This window comes from Octopus bimaculoides, chromosome 14 (assembly GCF_001194135.2).
Source record: "Octopus bimaculoides isolate UCB-OBI-ISO-001 chromosome 14, ASM119413v2, whole genome shotgun sequence".
Lineage (NCBI taxonomy): Eukaryota > Metazoa > Mollusca > Cephalopoda > Octopoda > Octopodidae > Octopus > Octopus bimaculoides.
In genome coordinates this window covers 3,334,259-3,360,466 of record NC_068994.1, presented here as the reverse complement: position 1 = coordinate 3,360,466, position 26,208 = coordinate 3,334,259, and the positions used below count along the sequence as shown (strand labels likewise).

At 38.9% G+C, this 26,208-nt stretch overlaps 2 protein-coding genes across 2 annotated transcripts in view; one reads left to right on the top strand and one right to left on the bottom strand.

Moving 5' to 3' along the window:
- The window catches only part of LOC106870050 (putative uncharacterized protein DDB_G0291608), a 12,583-nt gene extending 7,904 nt beyond the window's left edge, over positions 1-4,679 (bottom strand). The window contains exon 1 of the mRNA XM_052972949.1: positions 4,332-4,679. The gene's annotated coding sequence lies outside the window, so the exon portion shown is untranslated. The remainder of the gene's footprint in view (positions 1-4,331) is intronic.
- Positions 4,680-8,390: 3,711 nt separating this feature from the next.
- LOC106870086 (zinc finger protein 883) lies at positions 8,391-23,949 on the top strand. The gene is made up of 2 exons (XM_014916062.2): positions 8,391-8,652; positions 16,336-23,949. The coding sequence occupies exon 2, from the start codon at positions 16,940-16,942 to the stop codon at positions 18,938-18,940; it is 2,001 nt and encodes a 666-aa protein (XP_014771548.1). The 5' UTR covers positions 8,391-8,652; positions 16,336-16,939; the 3' UTR covers positions 18,941-23,949.
- Positions 23,950-26,208: the final 2,259 nt, after the last annotated feature.

Here is a 26,208-nt window from a genome sequence, read left to right as displayed (position 1 = left end):
GCCATTTTTTAAAAAACAATTTTAAATAGAATGGTTTCTTAGAAGCAAACTAAATATTTGTGAATGTATGTTTGTATACACTGGAATACGTATTTATATACCTGGACAACTCTTTCTATTATATAGTAGTAGTCTTTTCTACCATAAGCACAAAGCCTGGAATTTGGGATGGGTCGGTGGGTGGGTGGATAGCCGATTACACCCCCCCCCCCACTCCTCAACTGGTAGTTATTTCATCGACCGCGAAAGGATGAAAGATGAAGTCGACCTCGGCGGAATTTGAACAACTCAGAACGTAAGGACGGACGAAATACCATTCAGCATTTTGTCCGGTGTGCTGACGATTCTACCAGCTCACCGCCTGAGTAACAATAAGGCTTTCTCTGTTTACTACTAAGGGTTCACAAAAATACATTGGGAACGGTTCAGTGTGGGGGTCACAGAAATAGAAGCGTGCAATAATAATAATAATCCTTTCCACTATAGGCACAAGGCCTGAAATTTTGTGAGAAGGGGTTAGTCGATTGCACCGACACTGGTATTTAGTTCATCGTTTAATAATAATAGCTACTTCTTCAAACAAGTGTCTTTTACAGTAGCCTCAGATTCACCAATTCTTAGGACTGGAATTTGGTCGTCGGAAACTACAGAGAAGCCTGTTGATATATATATATATATATATATATATATATATTAAAGAGAGAGAGATGGGGTGAGAGAATGTACATTTGTCATTGTGAAAGCAATACTGTGTGAATAAATTGGGGACTTAGCAATTTGGTAAATAAAACTGCTAATATAAATACCAGGTTGAAATAAGTACAGGGTTGATACCTTGGTGGTACTGCTCCAGCATGGTTGCAGTCTGCTGACTGAAAGTAAGAAAAACATACCACTTATATCATCTCCAGTTTGAAAGCCGAGAGAACTCAACAGATGCAACCATACAATGTTTGATGTTGTCTACAGATATTAAGTATTGTCCTGATCCATTGATAAACACTGTCCCAACTCACACAACACCCATAGGCAAACACTACCCTAACCCACTCGCAGACCTACGAAGAAGCCGCTACATATGCGTTTAACTTGCCTCGTATAACAGCTGAATTGCCCTCAAATCACATCCTCCCGTTTTAGAAAAGAAATAACATATTGGATAATGTAGTTTTATATGTACAGTCTGAAAAAAAACAACAACACATGGATGGAATGGATCAGCCTTGACCGAGGTGTATTCAATAAGAGCGACAGACGCAACATCAAATACTACTCTCTCTCTCTCTCTCTCTCTCGACACAACCTCAATCTACAAAACAACTCCACATAATAGTATCAAACCCCATCATTGAGATATTCAGGTAATAAGCCACTGGAATCCGGGCAATGCAAAACCAGACGAAAACAGATATTTTCCCCAAGAGATATTCAACGAGGTATCCGATTCCATATCGCCCGCCAGTCCACTGCTATGGATGGATACAATTCGTGGACCAAAAAAGATAGCCGGTTCTTCTATTCAATTCACATCCCAGGAGTTATTTACAGTGTACAACAACAAAATATTAAATACAGAAGTTAGCTTCTACTCGACTTATTAGAAGTAACAACCAAATCTCCCTGGAATCGTATTCAACTGTCTTAAAATAAGGAAAGGAGACATTGGTTAATACAGTACTGCTCCTCTAAAATGGCGCGGTGCTCACAGTTGGATTGGCTTTAATCATAAAATCTGATCAATCAGGGCTGATATAAGGGCTAAACAACTCTACGAACTAACGAGGGAGCCTATCATGTTTGATCGCCCACCAAGAAATAGTCGCAGAATCTCCCTCAAATCGCACAAGGACACATTATATAATGTAGTCCTGTATAATGTTAACAAAAATTTATGAAAACGGATGATAAAGGGTGGTCATGGATGGAATCCTTTTGATTACAGATCATCTGCTCGATTGGGGATGATCTATAGCTAAACACTACCTATGACTGCCAGTCCCGAACAGGGAACCAGCCCAGAATTAATTGACCTCGTCCCTATCTCTGGGGGATGTCTTAACAGTATTACAACCTACAACATACGTAAATAAGCTCAGTAGTTCCCCGGGCACCCCACGGGTTTCTATAGTCGCAAACCGTGGGGTCTCCGGATAAATGATCAGTGTGTCCATGCCTTGAGACGTTACTGCGGAGCTTCATTCAGTGAAAAGATCGTCTGTGACTTGAAACACTGCACTATGGTACCAGATATTCAATCAAAAGAAGTTATAAGCTCCTTCATAAAATCCCTTAACGATTAACCTATCTCCTTCTAACCAACATTTCTTAAGGACACTGAATATTTGCTAAATATCACGATCTATTCTTGATAAAATCTGACAGAATACAGCAACTCTAATTGCATAACATAAGTAGTAAGCCCACAGCTCCACTAACTTCTGCAAAGGTACTTACTAATTGTTGGTATATGTAAGATTTCTTTAGCTTCACTAAACTATAGCATACCTTAACCACATGGTAACTGAAGCTTCAAACTGCGCTATCAACAAAACTACATGTCAAGCTGATTTAATTAAGTCAGCGGAAATTCCAGATAAACATTTACTTATTCCTTGAAAGCTATCTACAGTCGGCTATAATTGTCAAAACAGATTGTTTAACGTATGTGACGATGGGAAAGGAATAAGTTGGGTCAGAGTTATTTAAAGCAAGCCAGGACAGATGGCAAGGAAATCATGACAATTTACAACTCTCTTGTACCTGTTTCCAGTACAAACTTCATAAAAGTCAAAATTATTCTCTCTTTTTTCCGTTATAACAATATTCGTTTTTATGTGCAACTTATTTCTATTAATTATATAATTAATGTCCGCCGAGAACGCATTTCCACAAAACCTTAACAAATGATCTGTGAGTGAGTGTGGTGTGTGTAATGAGATTTTCTGGTGACGGGAAACGACACAGATTGAACTGAGAATAAAAGGAAGAAGAAGGGGGGGAAAAAATCCACCACTCCGTATCATAATTTATTTTCCATACAATACAGTATCTGAAATACTTTTGGTTGCTTCTACTTGAATTTCTACTTAAGTTCTGCTGACGGGACGAAAAGTGATACCCCTGTTACCCATATATACACACAGACAGACGCATACACACATATATATATGTGTATATACACATGCATATATTTATATATGTACACACACATACCTACATATATTTTTTACAGCGATGCTTTGTACTCCATTTAAATGCGTCTTACCAATCAAATAAAACACACACACACACACACCAGTCTCTGTTCAATAGTCTCTCTCCCCTACCCCCCTCTGTTTAGTCAGTTCCAATACAAACCCTCCTACCCACCCCTCCTCTGAAAATGTCCAGGCCCAGCACGGTTTACAAGTCTTGATGGAAGCAGTCAAATACACCATAATATATATATAAACTTAGTACGGAAAACGATGATGAAACATTGGAGGTAAGAAAAAAAATATTAGAAAAAAAAAAACAATGTAGCGGTAGGGTGATGGTGAGGGATGGTGTCTGAAATCTGTTTAGTTAGTCAGCATCGAGTGTTAATGGTGTCTTAATTGATGATAGTGGTGGTGATGGTGGTAGCCTTTCCTTCTCTTCTCTGCCCCCCCCCCCACCGCCGCTTCGCTCTCGATCTCCTGGCTGTTCCCTTGTTGGTCGACAATCAGGACAAAATAGTGATAAAGCAAAATTAATATAAGCAAAGGTCAGAATTCAAAGCACCAAGTTGAATGGTTTGTCCTGTGAGAATGGTCTCTTTTTTTTTTTTTTATCAAAAAAGTAACATGTCGCTCAGTATAGTTATTGGTGTGTGGAAGATGGTCAAATTAGTAGATGTCAGAGAACCGAAGTAGGTAGGTATGTGGAGAACAGGCGCGCACGGGGGAGGGGGGAAGAGAGAAGCTTCTTTTTTTTCTTTTCAGTTTTAACCAAAACATGTTTTGTTTTAGTCAGTTTGCAGCAATTTATATAAGTTCTTTCCACTCAAGTATGATTTAGTTGTTTGTAGCTAAATAAGGCGTAGAGGGGAAACACACCGAGAGAACTGGTTAGGGAACAGTGAACGAGAGAGACATAGTTTAGAAAGAAAGATATAAAAGAGAGGAGGGGGGGAGTTAGCTTGCGGAAAGCTTTTGATAGAGAGGAAAGTAAGTTGGAGTAGAGCGTCGCCAGTTTATGATATTTGGATTCGATTCGATAGATATAAGGTTCGTTTCCAGGACACCCTCCCTTGCATATAGGCATAAGACTTACGGAGAGAGAGGTAAGAGACATCACAAACTCTGGCTTACCTCATCAATTCCGACTGATGGAAGCATCTGCATTCGGTCTACACTTGCCGTAACATCGTCGTCATCGTATCATCATCATCATCATTATCGACGTGGTGTTGATTTTTCTATTCTCATCCATCCATCCATGGACTAAAGTCACAAGAACCTCCCCAGTAACGTATGGGAAGGAGATGTGTCATCTTAAGACATACAGTCCATATTTTGAGCTGGTATCTCTATCTAAAAATAAAACAACTCGCTGACTACTGTAGCAAGTGTTTGTAATTTGTTATAATGGCTTTTTTTCACCCTCCCCCCTTTCTCCTGTTATTCTTTCTTCTTTCTTTTTATCTTTCTCTCTCTCTCCCTCCCTCCCTTCCCCAGAAGACAAAAGTAAAGAGAGGGAGAGGAGGAGTAGGAAGTGAGAGAGAGGTGGAGGGGAGACTAGTAAGCAGAAAAGTACTTACTAAGATCAGATAATTTATCAAATAGTGACAGCAGGGGGGTGAGGGGAGAAGTGTAGATAATAGAGGGGATGAGGAGGGGGACGAGAGAGAAAGAGGATAGGAAGATAGAGGGGGGAGGTGAGAGGATAGTGTGGCTGTGTATGGGGGAAGGAAGGGAGGGAGATGGAGGTGATGGCAGAGTAGATTGAATGGTGGGAGGAGGAGGAGAGGATAAAAAGAAACGATTGAAAGAAAGACGTTATGAATAGAGATTAAAGTCGAAGGGGAATGGTGAGAGGAGAGGCTAGGAAACACAATACAGATGTAAGATGAATAGGGAACAGAAAGGAGAGAGAGAGAAAATGGGAACAGAGAAGGGGGAAGGGGAGGCGAATGAGAATGAGATGGAAGGATGAGGATATAAAAGAAGGCAAAGTGGAAGAACTAAGGAGAAGGAAAGGGAACATAAAAGAAAAGGGAGAAGGAAGAGGAGAAGTGTTCCGTCATTTCCTCCCCCTATCTTTCCTCTTTCTCCTCCTCCTCCTTCTCCTGCCAGACTTCCCTCTACTTCATCGCTACAGAGTTTAATTAGCTTCAGCCGACCTCCCATTGCAGGAACATTGTTGGTTAGAAAGAAAAAAAAAATGTTAGCCTACAACATTCCGTCCAGAAACTTCCCCCTGTGCCGTAGCTCACCTCCTTACCTATCAACTACACGCGCGCGCACGCACACACATACATATGTGTGTCTGTATGCATATATATAATATATATATATATAATGTCTGTTTGGTGTGCAGGCAAGAATGGGCGTGGAGCAAAGGTAAGACTGGAAGTAAAAAGGAGGCAAGTATAAATAGTACAATAAAGAGAATTACCTCCGTCGTCAGCCAGAGAATGCCTGACCTCTTTGAACAAATTCTGGTTTTCTGGTAATCAGACACCGCCACTAACCACCGGCATTGGCAGCACCTCCACCACCATCGTCAGAAGTGAATTATTTATTAAACATCAACTGTTTTAGAAAAGAGGGTGTGGAACGAGATGATCTGATGAGAGGAGGGAGAACGAGTCAGAAAAATTGATTTTATTTTTAATAAAGATGTTTCTACAGTATTAATGGTTTCTGATATTGGCACGAAGCCTGAGATTTTTATGGCAACCGAATGGCAAAGTTGTGGCACGCATGCCTTTCCCCCACAGTTCTTTTAAGAAATGAATACAATTGAATGAAAATAATAAAAATGAGATCTGTAGATATATGTCACTTCCTCTCCCCCCCCCCACCTACAAAAATATTTTATTAGCATGCATCATTAAATTTTCAGCCTAATTCAGAGCAGACCAATATCATATGAAACTGTGTGTAGGGGTGAGCGAGGAGATTGTAGTGATTAAATAGCTTGCTAACTAACTTAGGTTGGCATGAGTAGTTAACATTAAAAGTAGAGATTCGGAAATGGAATTTAGAGAGAGATCTAATTAAAATGTAAGAACTTGTTTGAAGAGAAATTAATAGATGCAAAGTCGATCTCATTACAGAATTTATTCCATTGAAATCATTTTTTTTTTCACTCAGAACTTCTAACTATACGACAATTCAGTTACCATTCTATTTTCAGATCTATGTATGGTTTACCAATTAGCATCTTCAGTCGCCCCAAACAGCATAGAAATATATTCACATATACACACCCTATATATGTGTATGTATATATATATATATATATATATATATATATATATACAATTATATATATAGCCAGTTTGTAGTCATGTGTAAGTCAACAAACTCTTTCTAAATACATTTCTTGTCTTATTTCAAAATATATTTCTTTTTTTAAAAAAAGCCATACAATTGATTAAATATCTTATTTTTAGAAATTTGCCATGTTTTTTTTTTGGCAGTATTAGTTGCTTGATGGATATTTTCATTTCAGAAATGATTTCGTTTATAACGTCTATTACTGTAATGAAAGAAAAAAAAATCAAGACTTTTTTCTTCATTCTAAAGGCCAAACATAAAGAGAATTGTCAAATTAGTATGAAGAATGTAGCTTTGCTGCAATATTAGGTGGGTATTTTAATAGCAGATATATTTTATTTCAATAACTGTATTTATCAGTAAATGAAATCAATGCTTCTAGCAGGCTAACATTATTTTAATTGGAGAGAGAAAGAGAGAGAGAGACCTGAGATGGAGGAAAGGAGAAAGAGAGGAAATGGAGAAAGAGCGAGAAAAAGACAGAGAAACATGGGAAGGAGGAAGGAAAAAGAGAGGGAAGACAGAGAGAAAGAAAGAAAGAGAGAGTATGGCCTAAATTTTCTCGGAAAATGAGCCATGTGACATAGTTGTATTTCGGCACTTAAGCGCTTCTAGTTTCTTGACAACGGTGGAAAGCAATTCCCTACCTACAAATGTCGGAAAGCTTGCTATATGATTGAATCACAAACTTTCTCACAGTTAATTTATCTCTAGAAGAAGCTTTAATGATTAAACGTTCGTCTGCGTTTTCTTTTTCCAGTTCCTCATAGCAACAGTATATGAATTAAACTATTGTATTGTTATTCTTTTGCTTGACCTATGACATTTCCAAAATTAAAGCGAGCATTGCAAAGAATCTGAACATTGTGTATTCATATCTATTGAATGTGATCGTTAAATAGTTGTTCCCATTTGTTTTTAGAAAAGGTGCAAAATTAAACCCAAAACTTAGAATAGAGGAAGCAAAAGGAGGAAATTAACAGGTAACTGGAGTGTAGGAAGGGGTACGAAACTATTCAAAGAAATAATTTGGCTCCAGCACACAGTGACCAAATTTCGGCCCCTCCCAAACTTTAATTGACACCCATATCACATCAGTTGCCATTTTATATTCGAATTTCTATAGTTATAAATAAATATAATAAATTGGTATCGAGAAATAAGGTGAAAGATGGTAGATAAAAATAACACCGATTTTTTTATGCTACCCCCACCCCCACTTTCTATATAACGGTAAAAAAAAACACGTTATCGAATTACTGGCGTTTTGTATATTAAACCAAATGCTAACGTATTAATAGAAACCATTTCTTTATTCAATGCTTTAACATTATATATTATATATGTAATATATATATATATATATATATATATATATATATATATATGAATAAATTCATTTTTAATATGGTTCTATTGTGTATTTCTCCGAATGAGATGAGATAAATTCTTGACACAAGTAATTATATCTCGAGCAAGATGTATTTCTGAACGTCATAAAAAACATGGCACTACTAATTATTGTAGTAGCAGCCACTAACATATAAAACACAACCCGTCCTCCACATATTTTACTGCAGTTTTTATTGGTTTTTTTTTTTATTCTACTTCCTTTTTTTTTTTTTTTTTCCCCATCTTAACTCCCTATATAGAATGATTATATTTCGGAATTCAAAACAATTATTTAAAAAAAGGAGAGGGGATTAAATAAATATCTGAAAGAATGAAGTTGACATGATGAAAGTCATTTGTTTTGATAAGAGGTAAATTAAACCATTTGTAATGATTGTAGCGAAGTCTAAAACTGGAGGTGCGTGTGACGTAGTAACTTCCGTCAGGGAAATGAGAAAAACCTGTCAAGTCTTCTTCTTCTTCCTTACCGTCTCCTTCTCTCTCCATCGCGGTTACTTCCCTTGGCTGACCCCCTCCCTCTCTCTCTCTCTTGGTTTTTGTTGTTTTTTCTTCATAATATGGTAAACTGTAAGAGAGGGGTCCTTAGTCTAAGAGGGCTTTCGCTCGCCTAACTCTCAGCTTTACGACAATATTAACACAAACACAAAGAAGTGAACGGTACCTAAAAGCTGAACACTGGCGAGAAAACCCCCCCCCAGCAAACTTTGAAGAGAATGTAAGTATTTCTTATAGATTAATACTATGGCCAGCTGGAATAGAGAGAGAGAGAGAAATACTTGGGAGGAGAGCTTTGTGTGTGTATATGTTTGTTATATATATATATGTTTTTGCATCTTACTCTTCACAATTTATAACCACTGTATACCATTATTTAATTGAATCATTGGCCAGTTGGACTAATGTCTTCCTGCTGAATTCTGCAGTTTTATTGGGCATGGATGATGTGAAAAACTTGCCCAATTTCTTAGATTGTAAATAGGAGCCTCAAACAGACCTAACCAGGTGCCTGTTTCCGTATCTCTCTCTCTCCTCCTTCTTCTTCCATTACTAACCACCCTACCACAAACACCTTCATTTCCTCTGTTTATGTAGTAAGTGCCGATTACACAGCTTTAATTTTGATCACAGACCCAGGTAAGTTGGAAGGTTATGGTTTAAAATAATCGTATGAAACAATTAACACCAATTTCCCCTGCGACTCACACTCATATATCCCACTAGGTCTGTTTTATCTTCCTCTGTACACCTCCTCCTCTATATACCCGCTGAACCTCTATGCTTGCCCTATTATTATCCGAACACTTCCGTACATCCACATTCACTGACATAAATATGTGTGTATGTATGTGTATATATGCTTGTCTGTGTATTTACCCCTCACATATTACTAAGTTTTAATACATCTAGCGATCGGTTTGTCTGGCCGCTACTATTGCACTTTGGCTATATACTTCATTACTGCATATATGTGTATACATATATATGTGTATGTATATATATATACACACACACACACATAATTGACGATTCTATTATGGCTGAGAGATGTGTGCTTCTTTGTAATAATAACTGAGTTTGGTGATATTTAAAATGAACTACTACTGTTGAAGTGTACTCCTTCTACTCCTTACGTGTCTATAGTCGCCTCTGTGACGTTTATTAACTACAGCAAATTAAGGCCTATAGGAGAGAACAGACCTACTTGCACAATACACCGACGAGAAGAGGTTCCCATGATGAGTACATGTGTGTCTGCCTGCTTGTCTGTCTATCTGTCTTATATGTCTGTCTATCTGTCTGTGAATGCGTGGAAACCTTATTAGTATAGTTCGCCCTTTAAAAACATTTCTACTGGACAATTACACAGGAAGAAAACATTTTGTTTTCGCTTGATGTTTCCTACAGAATTCAGTTGAAAAGAATAACTCGTTTCGTTGAATTTGGTTTAAATGGAACAGATTCTGGGGGAGTTGCAGTTGTAGAATCACTGGAGGATAATTCTTTTATTTTTTTAATCACTCATATTTTTCATTATTTTCCCCAACGGTGCAAGTTGATGTTGTTTTTTGTTTGAGATTTTCCTAGATTTTATTAATTATATTAATTAGACAGCTTTTCACGCGACCGTTTGTTGCTTGTGTGTAATGAGCTCATTACAAATAACAAAAGCTGTGTTTTACCCACATATACGAAGGTGGTGTTTATTTGTCAGGAACTTTTAGCGATCAACGGCTTTGGGTTGTGGTTGAGGTCCGCTCCGATAGATACAGACAGACCATTCCTATCACAGAGATATCGCCTTTCCTTCAATAGTACATGCCAAGCACAACAATATATACTCTTATACGACTGTAGGGTGTGGTTTGAGAGAGATTAGCTGCTATTTCTAAAAGATTGAGTGACCACGTAGAGGCTTCGTCATTGGCTCGTCCACTTTTTTTGTCTTATAGTCGTGGGCAGAGGCTATGCCCATGCCCCTTCCAGACAGAACCTCCGAGAGTGGTGCATGAGGAGAAGGAAGAAGATATTCTCCAAATGAAATGCTTACAGCAGAGCAGACCCCAGTCTAGGCCTAAGTCGGTCTTTATCAAACAGATTTATGATCGAAGGCATTCCAGCCTTGATCATCCCGTCCTCAGCACATCTATGTCTACACTGTCCATTGTGGATTTAAGCATAGACAAACTCCTGTTTAGTGGCTTCACCCTCCACAAGGACAGCAAAGTAATTATAAGACATGTTTTCAATATTTGAGGGACCTTCTGTTGTCAGTTATTTTGACAAGAGACCTTCAAGTTTTATATAATTGAGGGCCTCACTGTGTCTACATCCAGAACTAAATGGGTTCTTTTTATTTTATTTATTTATTTTGCAAGACAGTAATGTATAATCTGAAAGAATAGAATTTAGCTGATATTTCTTGCAGGTTGATTATCCCAAAAAGGTTTCCTTTATTTGTGCACGCTTCAGTATCTGGAAGGTGGTGAGTATTGTAGGACCCTGGGCACTCACACATTTCATGTAACAATCACAGTAGGAGCCAAAACCTGCACTTCAAGTGAGCCAAACACTTGTCAAAAAACAATGCTCCTCCTGCTTGTGGCAGTAAGTTTTATCTGTGACTATATTCTGTAGGATGGAGGCCCCACAGTTGATAGTCACGGCAAGATGGACTGGGGCGTTTGATCCATAAATTGACACAGACTGTATCTGTGGTGGGGTATGAATCCAATATAGTTGGCTTGCTGTAACTGTTGCATATGTCAACAGCAATTTACACTTCACCCACTGTCTCTTTATTCTTTCTTTGAGCACTCAACTTCTCTTTGAACTGTAGGGGTGCTGGGGCAAGTGTTTTCTCCTATAGCCATGGACTAACAAAAGACTTGAGTGGATTTGGTAGAGGCACATTATGTGTATGTGTGCACCCATGCCTGGACATTACATGGTGGTTGTAAGCAAGCATCATCATCATATAAGCAAGGCTGCTCATTTCCAGTTTTCTGTGAAACATTTATCTGGCCATGGGAAATATCTTGTATTTGGGAACAGGTAAGGATTGGTAACCGAAAGGATATCAAACCATAGAAAATCTGCCTCAGCCGATTCTGTCTGACCCATGCAAGCATGGAAAAGTGGACATTAAAACGATTTTATATATACATAGATGTAACTGTGTGGTCAAGAAGCTTGCTTCTAAACTGGTCTTAGGTTCAGTCCCATGTGTGGCACCTTAGGCAAGTGTCTTCTACTATAACCCTGGGCCAATCAAAACCTTGTGAGTGAATTTGGTAGACAGAAACTGAAAGAATCCCATATGTGTGTGTGTGTGTGTGTGTGTGCATGGGTACCTTTGTCTTGATATTGTGTGGTGGGTGTAAGCAAATATCACTATCTTACAAGCAATGATGTTTGTTCTAAGTCTTCTGTGAAAAACACGTCTGACCATGGGAAATATTAGCTTAGAAACTGGTGAGGATTGGTTACAGAATGAGCATGTAGCCATAGAAGATATGCCTGGACAAATTTCATCTGACCCACGCAAGCATGGAAAAATAAACATTGAAAAATATATGAATCATCATTGTTTAACATCCGCCTTCGATGCTGGCATGGGTTGGACGGTTTGACACCAGCCTGCACCAGTCTTCTGTGTTTGTTTTGGCAGGTTTTTTACAGCTGGATGCTCTTCCTAAAACCAACTACACAACAATGGACTGAGTGCTTGTTACATGGCACCAGCACAAACGAGGTCAGTTTTGGCAAGGTTTTTACTGCTGGATGCTTTTTATGTGGCATTAGCACTGGCAAGGTTACCAAATAATTTGCAAGACAAAGATCCTTTGAAAGGGGAGGGGACATTGGAGGAGGAGGTGATCTTGTGTCAGTTGATGAAAGGTTATAGTGAGGCAGAGAGACAGAAACAGGTGTCGTGCTGTAGAGGAAGTACATAATTACCTTGTCAGAGAGAGAGTGATCAAGAATGAGGACAGAAACAGGTGTGCTGCTGTAGAGGAGATACATGGTTACCCAGCCTGAGGGAAGGGCAGGAGAAAGAGAGAGAGAGTTGGAAATAGCAAGAGAGCAGGAGAGAGATGGTAGCAGAGTGCCAGGCATACCCATTAGGGGTGGGGATCAGAATATAAATGGGATAGTTGAGTAAAAGAAGAGATAGCAATGAAACAGGGAACAGGGCCATGAGGACAGGATTGGGGAGTGAGAGGTAAGCATAATGCATGAAAGAAGAGATGTGAGGAAGAGAAGAGATGTAGTTTGGTTTGTTGGGGTAGGGTGTGTGAAAAGTTTTGTTATTACGTGTGGGTGGGACACACAGCACTTCTAGAACTCAGTTTTGCTGACGTGGGTAGGTCTTCTCAAGAACCTCATATCACCAGACATCTCAGTCCATTGTCATTTCCTCTGTGAGGCCCAACATTCCTGAGATCGGTTCTTACCACTTCATCCCATGTCTTCCTGGGTCTCCCTCTTCCACGGGTACCATTCACTTTCGGTGATTGGTACTTCTTTATACAACTGTCTTCATTCATACACATATCCAAACCAATGTAGTCGTCTCTCTTGCATACTGCATTTGATTCCTCTTATGTGTAACTTGTCTTTTAATACGTTTGCACTTTGTTGTACATGCACATCCAATGGAGCATACTTCCTTCATTTCTCTCCAGTCTACGCCTGTCTTCTGCATTCAGAGCCCATGTCTTACTACCATTCGTACACAAGCATCATACAATCTACCCTTCACTCTGAGAAAGAGTCCCTTTGTTGCCAACAGAGGTAATAACTCTCTGAACTTTCTCCATCCTATTCGTATTCTAGAAACAATACTTTCAGAGCATCCTCCACCTGATGATGACTTTCTCCTTGAAATAGGTCATGGACTTTGCTCTAACTAAGCCATTAGGAAAAACAAAACATGAAGGCATTGAAAAATGGCTGTAGAAATGATGTCAAGGGTGGAGGATTTGAGTGGCTTTTTAATCAACAACTGGTTACCTTCTGTGCATCGACATCAAGTAGTTTACACAGCTGATTGTCATTAGTTGAAGCTAAAGAGAGCGAGAGTGATTGATTGGTACAAAAGATTGTTTATGTAGTATGTTGCCCAGTTGTTTCTTTAATCTTATTCACAATGGAGTTGCGCATCTGCCACTTTTTACAGCAGCACTGAAGTGTCCTCTCAAGTTTTGCGCAGGCCTGGGGTAGATGTAAGAAAATCCTGGGTAGCCCAGTCGTCAGGATTCCTCTCTTGACCTTGCTGACGTAGTCCAAAGGAGTGCAGAGCACTACATTTGACACCAGCTTGGTTGCAGGAGATGCCGGAAGAGTGTCGAGTCGAACACTAAACCGCCTACGGGGCTCCACTCTGGATTTCTTTGAAGGTTGTCTCCTTTCCGTAACCCTCGATAGGGGCCCATGCCGGGTACTGTCAGCCGGAGCCGGCTGAGCCTAGAACTCGTGTCAGGCAGGGTTGTCTGTCACTCCCTGAAGTAGTGAAGAAAATCGTAACCCACAACCTAAATAGACTATATCTGAAGAAATGCAGGATGATCACAGCTGGAAGCTCTTTGATCAGCGAATGGCTGGATCAGAGTTGATCTTGAGATAAACAACAATATATTCCTTTCTGAAATGGAAAACTGATGAAAACACAAGATCATTAAATTTTATCTATTGATTAGAAACTCTCAACCAATCATTCAAGTCTCTTCTGGAAATCTTTGTCTACCCCCCCCCCCCAACCACACCCTTCTCTTTTCTTAAACTTGAGCTTTTGGTGGGACAGAAAGTTGAATCAGATGCTGATGTTTTGTTGGTGTATTCTGGGTGGTTGGCAGAGGAAGGCATATTCAGGGCCCTTACAGGTTCTTCCAAACCAAAATCTTATATCTTGCAGGTTTCATCAATAATGTTGACCTTTCGTAAACATCTTATAAGAAGGAAGCTTTTAAAAGGTCGCTCTTCTTGCTAGAAATATCAACTGAATCTCCCTCAAATCATATTCTACCGGTCTAAACATGGTAGGGCATCAGATAATGTACTCCTGGCTGGACACATACTAGGGGCCCACTGTAAATCCATGAATGTTGTAACTTGTCAAATACTACAGGCGTTAGTGTCTTACTTGACTGGGGGATGGTATGGCTATAATGCTAGGTATATTAACCCTAAAGATGATGGGACGGTCATGCTTGGAATATTTAATCATGGTTCGGCTGAAACAGGATAGGGTCAGAGCTAAGCAGCAACACCTTATTTGCTGTAGTTGAACCCTTTAACATTCAGATTATTCTATCAAATGTTATGCTTATTTATTTACATTGCTTTCAATTATCTTGTTGTTTTGAGATTTTAATGACATGATTGTTTATTTTTAGAATGACATGTTAGGGTAGGTGCGAGAGGCCAGATCAAGTTGGTTTGAACATAAAACTGGTAGAATATTTGGGACCAAATATGGCCTGTTTAAATGCTAAAGGATTAAGACTAATTCCGTGGTTAGTGGATGCATCAAGCCATGATGTTAACATACTTATAGCTGTTTGTCTGTGATGTCTCTACCATTAGTAAAGGCATTTAGCTTAATGGTTAGGGTATTCAGCTTACAAATGTAAGGTTGTGAGTTTGATATCCAGACACACATTGAGTCCTTGAGCAAGACACTTTATTTCACGTTGCCCCAGTTCACTCAGTTGACAAAAATGAGTTGTACCTATAATTCAAAAGGCCAGCCATGTCACATTCTGTGTTGTGCTGAATCTCCCAGAGAACTACGTCAAGGGCATGTGTGTCTGTGGAACGCTCAGCCACTTGCACATTCATTTCACAAGCAAGCTATTCTGTTGATCGGATCAACTGGAACTCTTGTTATTGTAACTGATGGAGTGCCAGTTATGCCATAGATAGAAGCATCTAATGCAATAATCCTCCAATGTTCAAACTATATTCTTCATGGAGTGACATTAATGTTATTCTCATTCATTCAACAATTGAACTCCACAGGGCAGGGGTTTCAGTTTTAAGACAGTACAGAGTGTTGGGGCTACATTTGACAGTTCACATAAAAGGGAAGGGAAGCACAATATCCCAACCAAAAAATAAAAGTATAACATTAAAAAATATGTTTATGGGTATTGAATGAAACACCCATGTTTCCAGAGGTGAATTATTCAAACCCCAAAGAATTCCTCTCAACACATGGCTATGATGCACATATTGTCAGTCACCAAGGGACATGCTCAACTGTTTAAGGTCAAACACCTGACAAGCAAATCTGTGATATTAAGCAGAATATTTGCTATAGCCCATCTTTTATACTAAGACAAAACAATGTACATGATAACACTTCCAATCAGTTAAGAAGAGAAGCCATGAGAGCCACTGCCTGGCACTGCATCAGGGCATTTATTATTATTATTATTATTTATGGCAGTGAACTATTGGAATCATGAGCATGCCAGGCAAAATGATTAATTGTTCACACTCTCGGCAAAAAATACTTAATCAGATTTATCCAATTTGAATATAAAACTGGTAGACTATTTGGACTGGATCTGGCTGGACTAAATGCTAAAGGGTTAATGATAATTATGAAAATTTCAGTTAAAAAGGAACAATGATGCAGTTAAGCCTTTTAGAGGCAAGGAAACTTTCCATGCAGTCCCATGTCTGTCAAACATTACACTTCCATCAAATAGTTGACCATTCTTTAATCCACTTTGGACTATAAGAATCAGGTCTTAACAAATATTTAAGATTAGCCTCTTTTAATTTTTCTTTTTTTTGTTTTGTTACTTTAACAATGAAAAATGTCTTCATTAAATTATCTGCATTAATTTCTAATAATTCATTCATTTTCTGGGGTTTTTTCTTCTTCCAGGTTTCCTCTCTGTTGCTAACAGATTCCTGTCAGATGGTTCCCAGATGTAATTCACAGGATTAAACCGAGCATCTAACAAACCCCTGCAGAAGTTGCTCTGTATGTCGATAGGGGATCTTTGAATAAACTCTTCTACCAATGTGACAGTGTTGACATCCCAGAGATACCCCTTCAATCCCACCACCACCACCACCACCACCACCACCAAACACAGTGTCAATTGACAGAGAATCTCCTGAAATCAAAATGTCAAAGAGTTGATGAAATCTTTTGATAATTAATTACCTGTCAACTATGTACCTGTAATTAAGGAATATATGTATGTGTGTGTGTGTGTGTCTGTGTGTGTACATGTGTTTGAAAATGTGTGTGTTGACATCGTAAAATCCATCTGTTTGGTTCTTTAGTTTATTTTTAGTCTCTGCAGCCACAGCCATGCTGGAGCAAAGCAATCCTTCGATCAAAGTACTTTCAGTGGGTGGAACCAGTTGATAACAGATGCTAGACTTGGCAGGGTGCTTTCTTCAGTTCTTCTTGTTCTAACACTAAAATTCTGCTCTCCTCAACCAAACCTGCTGCTACATAACTCTTCTAAACCTTAAACATGTATTCCGTACAGTCTGTATACACCCCAATGGGGAAACAGTTTTTTGGAACCTTTGATTTCAATGGGGGTAAAAGTTACCCTCCAACTTCGGAGCCCGAGACAGAGACCCCACCTACCAGTACGCCATCATCCAATACAGGGATTACATCATCAACCAATACAGGAATTACCAACAGTATAAGTTTCATGAACAATTCCTACCAGCATCATCATCACAGACAGATGTCCATTCAGCATAGTTTGGCCCATAAGAAACCATATCGATGTGATATTTGTCGGAAGGGGTTTTCAAGAATGGCTAATTTAACGAACCACGAACGTGCATCGGCTGCAGGTTTGAGTCAGACCCACTTCAGTTGTGAATATTGTACAAAGGCATTCAGCCAGCGAGATTACTTGCGGATACATGAACGCGTTCACACTGGGGAGAAACCTTTCAAGTGTTCTATGTGTGAAAGGTCTTTCAGCCATCAGACCATTCTACAAAACCATGAACGAGTTCATACTGGTGCGAAACCATACAACTGTTCAATCTGCAGCAAGACGTTTGCTCACCAGACTACACTGGTCAACCACCAGCGTATTCATACAGGTGAAAAACCATATCGGTGTTCGATCTGCAATAAAAATTTTGCTCATCAGACTACGCTTATAAACCATGCGAGAACACATACTGGAGAGAAACCGTTCAAGTGTTCGATATGTATGAAAGCGTTCGCTCACCAGACCACGCTGATCAACCATCAACGTATTCACACCGGGGAGAAAACCTATCATTGCCCAACATGTCTGAAGACGTTCGCTCACCAAACCACTCTTATCAACCATCAGCGGGTACACACTGGAGAAAAACCTTATAAGTGTTCAGTTTGTGACAAAATTTTTTCCCATCAGACAACACTGACAATTCATGAACGCATCCACACGGGGGAACGTTTGTACAAATGTACCCAGTGTGAGAAAAGTTTCACCCATCAAACCACCTTGAAAAACCATGAGCAATGCCATTCAACTGAAAAGGCTTACAAATGTTCGATTTGCATGAAATCATTTGCCCATCAAACATCTCTGTTGAATCACGAACGTGTTCACACAGGGGAGAAACCTTATCATTGTACAACCTGCTTGAAGACATTTGCACATCAAACCACACTGAAGAATCACGAACGAACACACACGGGCGAGAAGCCATTCACGTGTTCGATATGTCAGAAATCGTTCACACACCAAACTACATTGCTGAATCATGAGAAGACCCACGTTGGAGAAGTAGTGGTTCCACCAGTCTCAATGTCAGAGAACACTCCCGGAATGGTGTCCCGCACAACAGGGTCATCATCGAACATATTCCACTGCACCATTTGTAGGAAGTCTTTCTCTCACCAAGCAGATTTGAAGAGCCATGAACGATCTCATGTCTCTTCTGTTGGCAATAGTAATAATAATGAAAAGCTCTACAGCTATGATGGTACTTCCTCCAGTACCATTCAGCCACCATCTGGGTCTTCTGTTTCACCTGGTGCTGGGGCAGGTGGCGGCGGTGGCGGTGGTGGTGGTGGCGGCGGCAGCAACACAACAGGAGATAAGACATACTCTACCACATCCTTGACTCAACATGACTCTGATACTCCACCTGCCTCAAGCCTCAACTCCAAGTCTAACTCCCATTCATCTCATAATCGAGGCAGCAGCAGCAACACCAACTCTACAAATCAATCTGCCTCTTCTAATAATGCAGACAAGCACCACAGGGACCCCAATAGCCATCCATCATCATCCCTTTCTCCGCGATCCAGCGGGTCCCATCAGCAGACTCAATCCCACTTAACCTCCAACACACCAATGCAGATGTCATCCTCTTACATCCATCAAATGTCATCCCACTGGGACAATAGTTACAGTTGGCCCAGGGGTTTCCCAGTGTCTTCAGGATGGAGCCCTACGTGGCCTAAACCCCCTAATCCTATCCCATCTGTACGACAAAAAGAGTTGACCTAGATATTCAGCTTTACTTTCAACCCACAAAAATCACATGAGAACGGACATTCATTCACACCTGTAGTTTATGAAATTCCCTTTCCACCTCAGTCTACGACAGATCTACTCAAACAGTTGTCTTCTAAAACTCTTACATTTTCTTTTAAATCACAACAGTATCTCATGTCAGCTGCAGGTTTGATGACAGGTTCACCTGATTTTTCAAACAGTCATTTCACTACAATTTCTAGGTTGTATCACAAGGCCTTCTTCATCTCTCTCTCTCTCTCTCTCTCACACACACAAATGTTCCCACAGTCAACCATTTCCCCTCCTTTCTCACTAAATATTTTCAAGTGTCTATATTTGGTGGAAAGTTTCCTTATTTCAACCGAACTGATCAATACATTTTCAATAATTCAATACAACCTCAATAGATCAACATGACAACTGTAACACTCTCAACAGGGTTGTGCTGTCTGCTGCAAGTTGCCAAACCAGTCGGTCGCAGCTACATAACATCATTGAAATTTGGTTAAAAATTCAAGTTATGGAAGTAAGCATCACCTAGAAACGTGAATTAGTGCAGCCAATTATTAAATATATTTTTCAATCCTAGTTGTAATGTGATGGCTATCTTACAGTTTTATTTCAAGATGCCGGTGAAAATGTGAATTGATCGACAGCCAGATGTCAGCAGTGGACGTTTTTGCTGTTTTGTAAAGCAGTTTTTATTTTACACTTTGTGTATGGATATGTTACCTAATTTGATGTGGTGAATGAAATTACCCAGTTGTATCAGGAGTTGATTTTGTTGAGAAGAAATGAAAAACAACACTTGTAAAATATGCAAACATGGAGGCGATAAAGTGGAGGAAATTTGAACCTTTTAATTTAAAACAACAAAAAGTATTGGCTGTCAGCCCTGTAATATGCAAACAAATAATCATTTTTGATTGAAATCATTGAGCTGTATCAACACAAACTGAAATATAGAAGTGTGGGGACGGTATTTTTTGTGAGTCAACTTAAAATGTTGTGCAGCAGATTCTCTTGTCTTAATGTCAATCTTACAATTCAAACAGTCAACCTGTAACATCAACCATCGCATTATAACTGCTACCAGATCATTTGTATAGCAGTGCAGTATATTTATGTATTCTATCAAAATGTAACTCCTCTCATACATACATTCATACAATGTATATACATACATACATCTATCTATCTATATATATATATGTTATATAGGAAACAGCTCCTTATTGACAAACTAAAACAATAGGAGTTTGACTTGTTTTTTTCTATTATTTGGGATTTTTTTTTTCACTTTTATGGTGTCTCATTGCTTCCTTAAAAAATTTATACATTTTAAAAATGAAATTGCATCCAATTGGCACTCTTATGGTCTGTTCTACTGTATCCGGCCTGTCTGATTGGGTTTCCCCAGGGATGTAGCAAGCTGGAACAGATGAAAGCACCGCATCAAAGTAAGCGACTTTATACTCCAGGTTTTATCATTTCCCCCCACTCTCCTCTCCCATAGAATTACCATCTCAGAACCACTAATAACCATTTTGTCTGTTGCTGATATCAGCTTGTACTTGGAAGCATTGAGAGGGAAAGTGTAATTTGGTTTCTGTTTTGAGGAGAAGTTTCTTCCTGGAGCCTACTCTTTTGCTGGAGCCTCTTCTTGAAAAGGGAAGCAGCAGCAGTTTCTCTGATTCCCCCAAATGGCAAAAAATACAAAACTGAAACTGTCACCACCATGTTATTTCATTACATTTATTCCATCCTATCAGTTACTTTGGTCAGGTGTTACAGCATCCCCACCCACCTCACACTTTATTGTTTCAGTTCAGTTGTAAGTTGTTTTTTTTTTTAAATATAAATCTGTGTTAGTGCACAGAACTACAAATGGCTAACTTTTTGTATGACACTCAATCTAGACAGACATACAAGCAACTTTTACATGCAAATAGTAGAAAGAACAGGGCTTTAGACGTGTGTTTACTCCATAACTTTTTTATCTGTAGCTCACACATGCATGTGTATACATACATACGTCTGTGTGTGTATATATATAATATATATAAAAATGATTACCTATAACTGTGTTCATGTATAACTCACAGATGTAAAACATGAACAAACTTGATAAGATGCATTATCATTACATACATGCCTACCTTTATATATATATATATAAGATCATTTCACGTCCACTTTCCATGCTGGCATGGATTGGACAGTTTAACAAGTTCTAACGTATCCAAGGACCACTTGTTGCTCCTATGTTTGCTTTGACAAGGTTTCTAGGGTTGGAGACCCTTCCTAGAATGAACCATTTTATAGTGTCCTGAATACATTTTTTCATGACACCAGCCCTGGTTGCCTTGTAGCTTATAGACAAGAGAGAACATTGTAAGAGAATGTAGGTGGGTGGGGGAATACCAAAGGAAGCAACACTTGGGGAAGGGGAAGAGAAATTTTAGGAGGAGAGTGAGGGGAGGGCAGGTTAAAGTGCTGATAGCAATGGACCCAGTGATGGGGTGGGTTGATCTGTTTGCTATGCTTGAATGGGTTAGTTCTTCAGGGTCGAAATAAGTTCTTATTAGAATATATATATATAATATTTGCCTTTGATGGTGGAACTCAAAATAAATGAAGCTACAAATAACAGCACATAAATATTGGGTTTAGAAAACTCATTGGATAGAAACGTTTGGAGGCTGCCAAAAGGGCAGCCTTTCACTTTTTCTCTCCAAAAGGTTTTTTTTTTTTTTACCTAATATTTTGTTATTTGTAGCTTTACACACACAATCTAAACAGACATGCAAGCAATGTTTACAATATCATCTCTGGGAACAAAGTGGGATCCTTTTGATGGTTGCCTAGCCCATTAGAAATAGCAACCAAATTACATCCTGTCAATAGAAATGAAAAAAAGGAATGCTTGACAGTGTAGTTCGGAATACCTTCTTATTGCCAAATAATGGATTGGGTCTACCATGTGTTAGATATATATATATATATTTAGTCAGGTTGGCCATAGCTGGAGCACTTCTGCTGAGAGTTGACTTAAGGCTGAACAACATTGCCTACCGAGCTGGCTTTGATAATTTTCTTAGCTCTAATGTTGTTGTCATGGTAACAGCTGTTGGATGGTATATATTGTATCAATGGCTTCCCTCAGCTCAATGTCCTGGATTTCATTCAGTCAAGACACACATTTGTGCCAGTGTGGACAGGCTAAAGTCTTCTCAGTTGATTTGGTAGTCAGAAACTAGAAAGAAGCCCACACATGTGCTCACTTAGTTGAAAATTGTTTGAACTTTGCTTGCTTCCTGCCTTTGAAGGTGTGTAGAATACAAAATCCCTCAAACAAAAAAAGTGGGGCATCATCTGGCTGTAAAACAATACCTTAATTATTTACTTGTCTGACCCATGCTAACATGGAAGCAGACAATAATGAACAAATATGGTTTGTGGTGTTTTGAGTTATGTCCCTTCATGTCAAAACCTTGATTTAGCTTTTTCAAACAATAATCAATCGTAATTATTCAAGTGTAATAAGTATCAGGGTCAATATTATTGATTAAAACCTATGAAAGCCATTACCTTAATATGGCTACAGTCCAATGACAGGAACCAATACAAGGGTGTGTGTGTGCATTTATATACTTTTGGGAAATGTGTTTTTGAGTGACCATTGTCCCTATTGTTCTGTGATCTATCATTTCTTTCTCTGCTGCTGTGTAGTGGTGTTCAGCCACACAGGCAAGAGTGAAAACTGCAACACATGCAACTAGTGTTCCAAAGATGACAGTGAGAACCTAACTAGCACTTTCATTATATTTTCTCTCTCTTTCAAGAATAATCTCAGGTGTGTTTATTTTAGTTTTGCAAGAAAAATGTTGACAGTGACTTCAAAGTTCCCTCTTAGTTGTCTTCATGAGACTGTTGGAGGCAATTAACCTGAAATTTTGAAGCCACTGCCTACCTTTTTCTAATAAAAATTAAATAATGTCACCCTACTGAAATGGCTCGAGTAATCTTTTAATCAATGTTCCACTGGTTTCGTAATTAACTATACATAGAACCACTTATCAATAAGTAGTGTATCATCAAACATAATTATATTTAATGATTTTGCAGAGGTAGAGCAATATTGATAGGTAGCTACATAATTCTTGTCCCATTGCCATTCAATTATGTATATTTATATCAACATACATAAGTCACAAACAAGAAAGTGAGCACTTCATTGGTGGGTGAAGAATTTCTTTGAATAGTCAAGTGCTGTAAGTGTGGTAGCATGCTATCAGCACTCAACTGTTAATGTGTGTGTGTACACATTTGAGATCCATTGAGCTATAATCATCTTTTGTCCTAGATTCCAGGTGATTAACTCGTCAATATTTATCTAGTACATACCTTATTGACCCTGGATAACTGAAAAACAATGACTAACAGTTGCAAGAGTAGAACTTGCTAATGTGGAGTACTATGGTAGTCAAACTAGTTTCCAGCTCGAGGCCTGTACAAATTAAAATAACTTCAAAAGCAGAATGTTCTTCAAATTGGAACAAGCAAGACAATGATAGGTGCAAAATAAAACATCTGTGGGCAGTGGAGGGCTCCAGCGAATTTTTCTATCAAACATGAACTTACTGAATCAGATTGCTGTCAGATGTGTTTTTAAAAGGGTATGAAAACCCCATTCGTATTGAAAGGATTTTCAAAATTTAGTAACAAAAAGTGCTTTAATGGAAATCCTCCAAGATTTGGTCGAACCAAACCCCGTTTCCAACTCCACCATCTTCTCATTTATTCTAATTAGTCTTGTAAAGAAAATGTGTCTAAATTAGTTGCTTGTGCCAAGGATGTATGCTGTTTATGTAATCCACAAATAAAGCCAAAATTTCAATCTGAATATTGTAAGATGGAGCAATTCCCTGACTCTGTAACATCCCCCATTTATTAATGGGGTATCTAGCAATAAAAGCTAACCATTCTTTTGTCTTTAAGATGTCTTCATGTTTTATTTAATACCTTTTCAATCACCTGACTAATAATCCCGGCTGTGATACAGATCCTTTAATTTGAAACTCGTTATGATTTCATGAAAAAAAACTCCAAACACCAAATTAATAAAGACAAACTTGGATTACTACAACACGACTGTCTCTTACCTCCCACAATGAATTTTTTTTATCCCCAAACCTCAGATAAGTTCCTTTCCCCTCAATAACTTCTATTTATCTTTTACTCTCACATATCTTCTTAGATTATTTGTTGCCAATTCAGATTCTCACCTGTTCATTGCAATTATAGGTTTTATTCCAATCACAGGCAGCAAGCTCATAGAATCATTAGCATGTTGGGTGAAATGCTTAGAGGTAATTTCTGTCTTTACGTTTTGAGTTCAAATTCCACTTTAGTAAATGACATCAACCCCATAATTTGACTGGTACTTCATTTGATCAGCCAGGAAGGTAATGGCCAACCACTGTTGTATCCACTATATCTCTCGAGGTTTAGCCTACCCATAGGGGTACTAGGTACCTTACTCAGTTATGGGTTATTAACAGGTGTCCCACCAACCCAAAGGTTACTTCTGCTGATGTGATTGTTATTCACAGCTGTCCCAGCTTCCCACAGGTATTACAGCCATCTCTGCTGGGTTTTGGGATATCCATAGTTGACCCAGAAGCCTTTTCTTAGATGTAGGTTGCTGATAGGTGTCTTAGCTACTCTCCCGCCTCCTCGCTAGGGTGTAGGTTACCAAGAGGTGTCCCAGTTAACCCTTCAGAAGCATAGACAACTGACTCATCTCAGCTGAGTTGTAAGCAACCAACGCCTATCCCTGTTACTTCTGATGAGGTGCAGATTATGGACCGGTTTCCATCGTGCCTCTACTAAAATGTAGGCCATTCACAGGTGTCCTGGCTACCCCTGCTGAGGTGGTAGCTACCAAATAGACTTGTAAATCTATTCATTCCAGTCGCGACCAATTTTGTTTTTCTAACATGTCTCTAAGCTTACACTTTTGATCAGTCACTAAAGTCAGATAACGTAGCCTCCAAAGTGTTTTCAGCTCTCCATTGCCACAGCCTGCGACCAATATTTTGATGAAAAATACAGCTGTATGCTACACATGCAAGGTAGCTGTATATCGCTGCACATTCAGCCACAAGGAAAAGGTAATCACACACCGTACTGGGAAAAGGAAGCTACTTTGAGTAGGAGTTGCTTCCCTTGGATGTTTTATCATCAGCTAAAATCGTGATCCCGGCAATATTGTTTAACTCCAGAGATCTATTATCAATCATCAATTGTCAGCAGCAGCAACATTTATCCTCTGTTGTCTTCCATGCTGGCATGGGATGGATGGTTTGATAGATGGTAAACTCTTTTGTCGGCTTTGGCATGTAGAAATTCTATATGGTGTATTCAGTGCAAACCAGGGCCAGATTAAGACCCATAGAGGTCCTAGGTGCTTAAAAGATGCCCCCATATATACAGGATGGGTAAGATATTTGAGGACAGATTTATGTTCATAAGAAAACAAATGTATAATGAAAGATAATAATATGGCAGAATTAACCCTAAGGCCTTGTGGAAAAAAGGAAGGAGGCATCACATTACAGTTGCAGGAAATTTTATATGCATAACCACTTGGGACTTCAGACGTATCTGCATATAACAATCTGCCATTTCTTTTTGATCTTGGTTGAAGTTTTTCTCGTTTGAGAAAAACCAAATCAAATCTTCTTCTGCTGCATTTTTCAGTTTATCTAAGAGCCTTCTAGATCTGATGTAGTGATTTTCTTTTCCTCATCATATAAGACTTAGATCTGATGTCTTTGTGGACAACATTTCTGGCTGTTCCTTCTGACACATGGACTTTCTGGGATTGTAATCAATGGTCTGTTGAATTTGCTGGATAAATTCAGGTGTTCTAATGATTTCATAGCTTTTAGAATGCTTTTTATGCTTTGATACTGGTGATACATCTCCATCGTTACTCTCTAGCTCCTTACAAATTTTGTAGACGAAAGATCTGGCAACTTTTAAGAATCAAGATATTTCTAAATTGCTATGCTTAGCTTTTATAACCACAATAACAGCATACCTCTTCATTTCTTGAGTAAGCTGAGGGTCTGCCATTATTATTTTCTGAAATAAAGATTATACAGAGTTAGCAAAAAATGCAGCAATGACACGAAAAAAGGTATGTCCTCAAATACCTTACGCACCCTGTATGTAATTCAAAATATCAACAA